The sequence below is a fragment of the Macrobrachium rosenbergii genome, chromosome 36 (assembly GCF_040412425.1).
Source record: "Macrobrachium rosenbergii isolate ZJJX-2024 chromosome 36, ASM4041242v1, whole genome shotgun sequence".
Lineage (NCBI taxonomy): Eukaryota > Metazoa > Arthropoda > Malacostraca > Decapoda > Palaemonidae > Macrobrachium > Macrobrachium rosenbergii.
In genome coordinates this window covers 11,868,959-11,880,417 of record NC_089776.1, presented here as the reverse complement: position 1 = coordinate 11,880,417, position 11,459 = coordinate 11,868,959, and the positions used below count along the sequence as shown (strand labels likewise).

Sequence of the window (11,459 nt, the reverse complement as noted above, 5' to 3'; positions counted from 1 at the left end):
ATGCTGGGGATTCTGGATTTCACGAGTCTAATTGCATGCTTCTTCTCCATAATACTCTGTGCCAGATCTCTCCACAATGCCGCTAATCTTAAGAAGGTATGTAGGCCTAGAGCAAAATCTCTCTCTCTCTCTCTCTCTCTCTCTCTCTCTCTCTCTCTCTCTCTCTCTCTCTCTCTCTCTCTCTTTTAATTGCTCGCCTATTTTACAATGACTTCTCCCATTCTTCCTCCATGATCGAACCCCCTTCATATTATGTCAGCTATGTTATTATTATTATTATTATTATTATTATTATTATTATTATTATTATTATTATTATTATTATATTAATAATAATAATAATAATAATAATAATCATTTAGGATAAACAATGATAAACAACAAGAAAGTTTTCTACCGTAACATAATGTATTTTTATGCATATATATATATATATATATATATATATATATATATATATATATATATATATATATATATATATATATATACATACACACACACACAAGCACAAGCACTGCACAAACACTGGCACAGACACACTGTCCCAGAATAGGTTCAGAGGCAGATGACAAATGACTCCCAACAGTAATCACAGCAAGGCACAGAGGTCCGGATCTGCGCCAACCAACAGGCACGTCAATATAAAAACCCCTGGGTCCTGTGACAGTCCAATATCTGGCTGAGATCTGGTGTATATATACAACTCAAAATGTTCCCTGGTCATCTTGGGTTACTTTACTTAGAAAGTCAAATTCGAAATAAGCTTTGCTGGACTGCATATTCATGTTTTTTTCATTCATTTCCATTTATATTATTTTTTTATTTTGTCGTTCTTTTCTTAGCCTGATTTTAACTCTGCGCTTTTATTAATCATGTTCTTTCAGCCTGGTTTTTGACTCTATGCTTTTATTGATCGTGTTCTCTTAGTTTCGCCTGCATTAATCATTGTGAATATTCTCGTTCTTTTATTTAGCCTGATTTTAAATTTACGCTTTTGTTAATCACCTCCTTTAAGCATTACTTTTATTATTTCTTTTGAATTGTGTCCTTCTTTTATTAGCCTGATTTTAACCCTATGCTTTTGTTTTCATTTTCTTTATGAATTACTTTTATTATTTCTTTTAAATGTCTTTCTTTTATTACCCTGATTTTAACTCTGTGCTTTTGTTAATCATCTTCTTTAAGTTTTATATTCATTATTTCTTGTGAACGATATCTCTCAATTCCACGCACGATTTTAACTCTTAGTTTTTTGAGTTTTGAATATTCATTGAAATATATTATTTAAATGTTACATTCCTGGTTATCAAACACTGCCACGGTATCTTATTTGGTAACAACAGTTAAAGAAAGACTTTAAGTATGCATTTTTCTTCATGCTGAGATCAATCTTCTATTATATGATGCTGGCAGATCGACAAAAAATAGAAAAGTGCTTACGTCAGCTGCATTACCATCACGTTGTTTAGCGATTTGGTATTTGCTGTTTTTTCTGTGTTTCATTTGACAACCCTGGATTTTCCTATATATATCCTTCCATAAATCTACAACCCTTTGTTTTGATATTTTGTAACACTTGGTTTTTCATTAACTTACAACCCCGTTGTTTGTAGTATTCTATAACCATTGATTTCACAATTCATATTTTTCGGGAAACTCACAACCTTGTTTGTTTTTAACACAACACTGCAGTTTACCAATTTATATCCTTCCCGAAACCTTAACCACTGTTCCATAACACTTGATTTTCCAGTTCAAATCCCTCAGGAAACTCGGAGCCTGTTTTGTTTTTAGCGCAGCATTACAGTTTTCCAGTTTGTATCCTTCCGGTAACCTTTATAAAAAGCATTCTCGTTTTCCCCCAGCTTTACAACAACAACAACAATCGATTTTCCATCATCCATCTCTCTGTCTACATCCTTATAACAACGATTGATTTTTCCCCGATCCATCCCCTTATCTACATCCTTCCAACAACGATAAAATTTCCTCCCATCCATTCACCCCTCATCGACCTCCTTCTACATCCTTCCGACAGCGATCGATTTTCCTCTCATCCATTCCCTTCCTTCCATCTTCTTTCCAGGAGACCGACGCGTTCTTCGTCAGAAACATCGGCCGCCCCCTGACCCGCAAGGAGAGGTGGGAGTTCCTGAACTTGTGGTACGTGACGATATGCATCGACGACGTCCTGCTCATCGTGGGAATCTTCCTCAGGCTCGGGATAGCGACCAAGGTTCGTAAGAGATCCGGGAGAGATCCAGGAGATATCCAGGAGATACCTAGGAGAGATCCAGGAGATATCCAGAAGAGATCCAGGAGATATCAAGGAGAGATCCAGGAGATATCCAGGAAAGATCCAGGAGGTATCCAGGAAAGATCCAGGAGATATCCAGGAGAGATCCAGGAGGTATCCAGGAGATATCCAGGATGGATTCAGGAGAGATCCAGGATATATCCAGGAGATATCCAGGAGAGATCCAGGATGAATCCAGGAAAGATCCAGGAGAGATCCAGGATGGATCCAGGAAAAATCCAGGAGAGATCCAGGATGGATCCAGGAGAAATCCAGGAGAGGTCCAGGAGAGATCCTGGGGAGGTGCCAGGGAGGCTATGATGATGATGATGATGATGATAGCGGTGGTAGCTGTTGTCGTCAATTGCATGCATGCATGCATGCGGTGTGTTTGTGTCGTTGTTTTGTTGCTTAGTATCTGTTTATCTGTTTAGGTAGATTAGATAAAGGGGATGTGGTGATTTATAGTCATTTTTATTAGTCTGTTTATTTCGCGTTCATTGGTGTGATATGATCTTAGACAAAATTTTCATTTATTTATTTCACTTTTTTTGTTAACATTTTAAAATTCTTTATATATTCATTTTATTTCTTTATTTCTTTCTTTATTTATTTATCTATATATTTATTTATTTCGTGTTTTTCCAACTGTGTAAAGATTCAGAATCACTTTCATCTAATCATTTGTCTATATATTTCTCTTGGTTTTTCTGAGTGCGCTGTGATTCGGAACCATATTTATATATTTATATTTTTGTATTTATTTTTTTGTGTGTGTCATGATTTAGAATCATATTTGTTTATTTATTAGATTTTATTCCTTTTTCTCCTGGTCTGTTATGCTTGACATACATCACAATGTATCGCTGAAAGTTGCTTTGTAAGGTTATGCATTTATGTATGAATTTATGTACAATGTATTCATCTTTTTTCACTCATCTGCTCATTTATACAATTATTTATTTCATTCCCTATGTTAGTATATTGCCTCTTAGTTCGTTGCTTTATAATTAATCTATTTATTTATATTATCAGTTGCTAATAGCGATTTTAGGATTTGCACAGAGTATATCATTGTCTTAAATAATTTATTTATATATCCATTAACTAATTTATCTACCTTTTTATTTGTTTATATAATTTATATAATGAATAATGATTAGTTTTCATGACCTGCATAAAGATTCTCTTCTCTCTCTCTCTCTTTCTCCTTCCCCCTCTCTACCTCTCTCTCTCATTTGTCTACTATGTCTCTTTTTCTCTCTTTCTCTTTTTCCTCCTATTGTGTATTTGCTGTCAGTTTCTCTTCCTCTCTCCTTTTGTCATCTGTCTACTATCTCTTTCTTGTTTTGCGTCTCTCCCTCAGATATCTACTATCTCTCTCTCCCTCTCTCTCTCTCTCTCTCTCTCTCTCTCTCTCTCTCTCTCTCTCTCTCTCTCTCTCTCTCTCTCTCTCTCACTCGCTATCATCTCCATCTTCTCTTGACTTTTTTTACCTGATCTTTCCTTGCGTCTCTTCCTCATCTATCTACTATCTCTCTCTCCTCCCCCTCTCTCTCTCTCTATCATCCTCTAATGTCTCTCCTTCTCTCTCTCTCTGCTTATTATCTTTATCCTCTCTTGACCGTTGTTTTCACAAGGTCATTCCTCTCTCTCACTCTCTCTCTGCAATTCTTCAACTATCTCTGTCCTTATTATTTTTATTCTCTATTGGCTTTTCCCCCAGCTCTCTCCCTTATCTATCTACTATCAGTTTCTCTCTCTCTCTCTCTCTCTCTCTCTCTCTCTCTCTCTCTCTCTCTCTCTGCCATCAGTCTACTATCTCTCCTGCTTATCATCTTCATCCCCTACAGTATTGGCTTTTTCCCCAGCTCTCTCCCTTATCTATCTACTATCAGTCTCCTTTCTCTCTCCCTATATATATATATATATATATATATATATATATATATATATATATATATATATATATATATATATATATATATATATATATATATATATATATATATATATATATATATATATATATATGCCATTCATCTACTATCTCTCCCTCTATCCTTTTCATCCTTATCCCCCCTTGACTGTTATTTTTTTTTTTTATCTCTCTCCAGGCCCAAAATGGTCTTTGGTACCTCTGGTCAGTGTGCGCAATTAGCCTGGGCGTGGGCAACTTCCTCGCTTGGGTCGGCATCCTGAGATATCTCGGATTCTTCGAGACATATAATGTGAGTTCTATTTTTAGGGGTAATGCTAACCTTGGAAGAGAGAGAGAGAGAGTAGAAGGGGAAGGAGAGATGAAAGTACTTTAGGTGTCGGGGAGGGGGGGGAGGAATTGTTGTCAGTCATCGTGGCTTTGATTGTGGATTCTATAATAATAATAATAATAATAATAATAATAGCAGTAATTATTATTATTATTATTATTATTATTATTATTATTATTATTATTATTTTCTACTTATAATTTTTTCCTTTCATCAGAACGTTGACTCATTACGCACTGAAATTATTATTATTATTATTATTATTATTATTATTATTATTATTATTATTATTATTATTATTATTATTATTATTATTAACAGTAGAATTAACATCAAGGGCATAAAAATTAAAAAATCCATCCAGGTTCTTTTCCTGTTCCAATTTACCTGCAGGTTGAAATTGCTAATTTTCCATACAGGTACTGATCCTGACGCTGAAGAAGTGCGCTCCCAACGTCCTCCGCCTTCTGGTCTGCATCCTCCTCCTGTTCTTCGGCTACACCTTCGCTGGGTACCTGATTCTGGGGCCCTACCACTTCAAGGTAAGGAGTTCAGGGCTCTCGCAAAAGATAAATAAATAAATAAGTAGATAAAAGAATAAATAAATTAAAAGTTGTTTCCAGTAGGAATAAGTGGGTACATTGCCCATTACCAGGAAAATAAACTTTTACGTATGGCCTGAGTGTTCCCCAGTAAGGGCATTCTACATCCTAATCTATTCTTCAGATGCATCTTTGCTGAGTACCTGATGAAAAATAAATCAGCATATAAATGAATAAATGGTTTAATAAATACAGTTGTTTCCCGTAGTAATAAGTAGATACATTGCCGTTATCATGAAAAAAAACTCTTCCTTATGTCCCGAGTGTTCCCTAGTTCTGGACATTCTGCGTCCTAAACTACTCTTCAGATGGGTCTAAGCCGATTTCCTGATTCTGGGGCTGTATGACTTCCGGGTATAGACTTCAAGGTTCTCACAAAAAATAAATAAATAAATTTGCATCTGGTAAGTATGTAGATGCACTGTACTTCATCAGGAAAATAAACTCTCTACTCTGTCCCAGGTGTTCCTCAGTTATGGACATTCTGAATACTAATCCTACTCTTCGGATAAACTATTGCTGGATACCTGAATCTTTGGCACCATTTCTTTAAGATATAGAATTCAGTGCTTTCACAACGACAACAACAAAAAAATATATATAAAACAAAAGATCAAGTTGTTTTCTATAGTAGTAAGTAGAATGACTTTCTATTATAAGGAAAATGAAATCTATTTCCTTTCCCGCGCGTTCCCCATTTCTGGACATTGTACAACCTAACTTATTCTTCGGATGCATCCCTTCTGGGTACCCAACTCTGGGGACTTATCCCCTCAGGGTATAAAATCCAAGGTTCTCTCAACAACAAAAACAAAATCTGAGTTAGTTTTAGTCGTAGTGAGTAGGCGTGCTTTCCATTAGAATAAAAATAACTCTGTTTCCTTACCCGCGTGTTCCCCAGTTCCGGACATTCTACTCGTCGATGGAATGCCTCTTCTCCCTGATCAACGGAGACGACATGTTCGCGTCCTTCTTCTCGACCGACGCCCTCGACCCGCTGATCTGGGTCTTCTCTCGGGCGTACCTCTATTCCTTCGTCTCGCTCTTCATGTGGATCGTCCTCAGCATCTTCCTCGCTGTCATCATGGATGCCTACGAGTCGGTCAAGGTAAGGGTGACTCCGACGGGAGGAAGAAGAGAAGGGAGAGAAGTGATTGGACCTCAAAATTTGAACCGCTGATCTTGAGCCGTTGTATCGTTTTAGTTTTCCCGTATTTTATTGTCATGCAATTTTCCATTTTTAATAGTTTTAAATTGAATATTTTTTTTATCTTTGTTAATTTAACTGGCTTGTGATTCTCTGTTTGTCACCTTTTCCATGTTGATACGTCAGTTTACTCCAGACTCAAAATTGTATATTTTTTTATTTCCTTCAATCTTTACTCTCAATACCTTTCAAACCTATTCCTATATTACTTCAGATCGCAAACTACATAAATAATTCAAGTATTGTCTTATCATGATTCTTAAAAGCTGTTTACAGTGTCTCAGAATAGGAAGAACTTCAATTAACTTATTCTCTTATAGCTATGGTAACTGGCCTTGTGCTGACACAGGCTCTTGTTTAAAAAAAAAATCATTGTATATCTTCGGCCCTTATATTGACCATAGCTTCCCAAAAACAGGATAAGTATTATTGTTATTATGAAATAAATAGAAAAAAAATTCATTTATTCCATATCTGAGATGAGGAAGGATAAAAAATAAGAATAAATAAACAATGAGTGGAACTGAATCCATGTAATTACTAACAAAAGAATGGGTTACGATACAAAGGATTTTTTTTTTGGTAAGGACCAACCGTTTTTTTTTTTTTCTTTTTATGTCCTTCAGGCTTGTGAAAATAAGGACATTAGTCTTCCCGTCCCAAATGCCTTTGCATGAAAAGCACTGCTTAGCGGGCTTCAGAATAAGGCTTCCTGACGCGCCAGTGAAATAAGACCTGCTTTATAAAGGGAAAAAAAAAACCACTTTCTCAACACCCCATCCCCTCTCTTCCCCATTTACCCGGCCCTGTCACTCTCTCTCTCTCTCTCTCTCTCTCTCTCTCTCTCTCTCTCTCTCTCTCTCTCTCTCTCTCTGTCTTTCCTTTTTCCTTCTCTCTTTCTCTTTCTCTCATTTTCTCTTTACCCTTCGCCCCCTCTCTCTCTTTTTCCCTCTCTCTATCTCTCTCGCCTTTTTTCTGTCTTTGTCTCTCTCTCTCTCTCTCTCTCTCTCTGTCTCTCTCTCTCTTCCCGTCTCTCCCTCTGTGCAGCAATAAGCCCATAGAAAGAGATTTGCCGGAAAGCTGTTGTATTTGCTGTAAATTTATGGGTTCCCTTTTCCTCAAACAAAAAAAGTCTGTACAATTGTTCCCGACTATATATTGTACTATCTTCATTTTTTTTTTTTTTTAGTTTCTCTCGTAATTATTTACCGCTAAATTCAATGGGACTGTTTATGTAACTGTTGCTGCTTCACAGTTCTGAAAGAGTAATAGGATTTCATTCTTTCATTCATCTACGCTTTTCAGAACTTGATTTTGTGTGACTGATGAAATTTACGTTTTATGTAATTAATGAACTTTAGCTTTCGTGTAGTCAATACAGTTTACATTTTATAGGGCTAGACGGTAAATCTGAACCATAAAGTAATAATTGATTTGTTACTGATTTTATTTAGTTTTAATTGCGATATTGCAATTAATTGTTTGAACCAGATTAACATTAATTTCTTTCTCTCTCTCTCTCTCTCTCACTTTCTCTATATATACATATATGTATATATATTATGTATGTATATATATTACTGTATATATAAAGCAATATCTCTCCCCAGTTACCTACTATTAACCAATATGCCAAAGAGAAAACATAGTTACTGTATGACACAAATTATAAAAGAAATATAATGCAGACACCCTTGAATAGTGAAACTAACTTCGTCATAACCCTCTTGAAATTTCTCTCTGTCTCTGTCCCTCTCTCTTTCTCTCTATCTCCCTGTCTTTCTCTCTCTATCTCTCCCTGTCTCTCTACATCTCTCCCCAGAAAGCTCCATGCGACTAGGTTGTTTACCAACGAAGCCAGTTTCAATATCAACCCTTCCCACCTTCCGGCAGAGGTATTACGAGGAGGGCTTTCCAAGGACCGGCCTGATGAAATTTGTCAATGAATGCAGCGAACGGGCCGTTACCAGGATCACGAACGACAGGGAACGCACCCTCCACGACGCCGTCAACGCCCTCTGTTGCTGTGTGCAGAGGTGAGGTGGTAACGTATGGCGTGTCGCGGGACTTCCTCTATATTTCATCGGTTTTTCATTTTATGTCTTTAGAACGGCTCTCCCGTCTTGTAAGAGTTATTCCACATCTGCTGAAACTTATTGGGTTTTCTGCTATTGTTTCTTTTTTGTTTCGCCATATTTATGAGTTTTGTATTGTTCTGTCTCTTCTTTATAATCAATAAAAAAATTCATACGCTATTTTCTTGGAGATATACGTATTTTACGACGGAGAAAAGTGAACGAATTATATGAATAAGTTGTCAAAGACTCTTTGGATTTCAAGGTCAATTGTCAACTCGCCAGTTATCAATAATAAAGATGATGATGTGGATCATGAGAGAAGAAAACTAATATTTAATTTTCTTATTAATTATGTTTTTTCAATATAGAAAATATCGATATTACATATTAATTCTCCCTGTAATTGCAAATAATATTTTTTATTTCAGTAATCTTCTGCCGATAATAATTTGATTTTATGCCTGTTTTGTTGTCCTCGATAATATATACTGTATATATTACTTTTCCAATTTTTTTTCACTCATCTAACACGTTTATAAAATCGTTTACTTGATTCTGAATCCGTTGTCAAAATGGCAAGCTCCACGCCCAGAAAGAGAGAGAGAGAGAGAGAAATAATCTCGCCCTTGCGAACGCCTCGGTGTAAACTGATGGCCAGAATGAATGAAACGAGCAAGGCGTTCCGTAAAGCTTTCGTCTGAAACAGTCGGGATTTTCCCTTCTGCTACGGTAGGTTTATATATCCAGGGATAGATATGGACGGGGAAAACTCATTTGCATAGGCCGGGACAGGGTTTTCCCCCCGTAGAAGCCTATAGTGCTATAAATTCTAATATTGACGGGACGAGAAATAAATTAATATTGATGAAACGGGAAATGAATTTCAGTCCACTGGATGCCCCTCTTCTTATCCCTTCGTAGTTTCTATATTCTTCGCTCTCTTCTTCTTGCGAAGAATTTCGAGTCGTTTCAAAACTACGGTGAAATTCCACTTCAGCCTTTTCATCGAAGTTCATCAAATTTTTAAGTCAGTTGGGTTGAAGTTTTAGGAATCCCCTGGTGAATCAAGAAAGAGGGAAATTATAAATACGGTTTTATCCTCACCGAATTCAAATCATCGATGTTGCTTTTGATCTATGATACAATACTCAGTTTCAGAGTATTTTATGCAGTTTCAAAAACTTAAAGGAGTTATTTAAGTCTTGTCCTTTACTTTCATCCCTTTTCATTTACTGATCATGGAGAAAGAAAATCTCTCTGTGAATAATGAAGTTTTAAACGAGTGACGAAGAATGTGTCCAATGTAGCATTCATCTCGATCGTAAACCTGGTTTTATGGATAAAATTTTTAAGGATTATTTTTGTAGCAAATTTCGTCCATATTTTTTATGGTTATTTTTCATAATGAGGTTTTATTGCAAATGAAGTCGTTATTTACATGGTTCACTGACTAGCTGTCGCCGCATGTCATTATCTAAGAAAGACACATCACAATGATATACGAGCTTTGATTAAGGCAACAAAAATTTGTAATGTGAATATAAGTTGCAGTTTTCCTTTACTATTTACTTAGAAACTAACAATTTCAAGGATCTGATACCCGGACGTATTATTATTATTATTATTATTATTATTATTATTATTATTATTATTATTATTATTATTATCTAGTGTACGGTAAACATTTTCTTGAGTAACTTGTCATTATTTCCGTTTCTCGCTATAAGAAACATTTCAACACTGACAGAGGCGCATTTAGATTATTATCGCATCAGCCAGTAGGACCTTTCAGCAATAGTTCCGTGTATATAAGCAAAAATACTCGCAGATTCAACAGCAACTTGCAGCAACGCTTCCGTTCATTAGCAACAAAAACAATAGCAGATTTAGCAGCAACTTGCAGCAGTCGTTCCGTTAGCAACAAAAACATTAGCAGAGCCAGTAACAACTTGCAGCAATTGTTCCGTAAATTATCAACAAAAACGTTTATAGATTCAACAGGAATTTGCAGCAACATTTCTCTGTGTTAGCGATAAAACTTTTCCAGATTTAACAGCAGCTTACAGCGATATCTCCATTTATTAACAATAAAAACAAATGCTGAAAGAACTGGTTTTTGGATTTAAACAGCAATACATGTCATCCTCATAGCACAACAGAATTTAAAGAGTTCCTGCCAATTTTTTTCCCTTCACAAAACTTATTTTCGTCATCTCTACTTCTAGCCGTAGTAAACAATACCGTATCCTCATAATGACTTCTTCTTCTTTCTTTCTACAGCAAGAGGCGCAAGTCTTCCCAGTCCGAAAAGGTCACGTGATGAGATTTTTGCATCAAAGTAACACAAGGGAACGCATGGACTTCCCCGGATTAATTTCATCTTTTAATGACATAAGGTTGTCTGGTTTTAACCTATTTTTGACCTTAGGTCATACAAAAACAACCGGACGGTTAATGATGTTGTCATTATTCATACTAAATCTTTCTTCTTTACATAATAATTGTATCATTCTACCTTGCTGCTTTGCTAATAAACCTATCCTTTGATTTTTCGTAATTAGTTTACCTTTTTGTACACAATATACCGGCTAAAAGTAATAAACATTTTTATTGGTCTATGGCGAATAGGCTTAAGTAAATACTGACTTTTCATTTCATCCTGATTTGTTAGATAACTGTTGTTAAATGGGTAAGTTGGATGGCTTATCCTCATGTCATGATAAGGAAAAGATGCATTAATTCACTATTTATCATTCAATAAGTGCAGTTATCACTATACGAATTATGAGATATATTTTTAACTTCTTCACTTCCAAATTGCAGTCGACTTCCATTCAGCCTTTGAGAACCGTAAGTTCAGTAAAAATTTTGCTATTAAGGATAAATTCAACAACCAAAATAGTCATAATAAGAAATTTCGTTTAGTGATGATCAATCAAACATACACGATTTAGTGTCATCGATTCACGGAAATTACCTTATTTTCCGGCAGGGAATTTATAA

At 35.7% G+C, this 11,459-nt stretch overlaps 1 protein-coding gene across 2 annotated transcripts in view; it reads left to right on the top strand.

Annotated features, from left to right (window-relative positions):
* The window catches only part of LOC136856619 (mucolipin-3-like), a 25,286-nt gene extending 14,191 nt beyond the window's left edge, over positions 1 to 11,095 (top strand). The window contains exons 8-14 of one of the 2 annotated variants that reach the window (XM_067134552.1): positions 1 to 96; positions 2,090 to 2,239; positions 4,417 to 4,530; positions 4,989 to 5,111; positions 6,073 to 6,279; positions 8,272 to 8,414; positions 10,737 to 11,095. The exon at positions 1 to 96 is cut by the window's left edge and continues 3 nt beyond it. In XM_067134552.1, coding sequence (XP_066990653.1) covers positions 1 to 96; positions 2,090 to 2,239; positions 4,417 to 4,530; positions 4,989 to 5,111; positions 6,073 to 6,279; positions 8,272 to 8,414; positions 10,737 to 10,776 — 873 coding nt within the window. In that variant the 3' untranslated portion in view covers positions 10,777 to 11,095. The remainder of the gene's footprint in view (positions 97 to 2,089; positions 2,240 to 4,416; positions 4,531 to 4,988; positions 5,112 to 6,072; positions 6,280 to 8,271; positions 8,415 to 10,736) is intronic. The other variant, XM_067134553.1, reaches the window with a different exon arrangement.
* Positions 11,096 to 11,459: the final 364 nt, after the last annotated feature.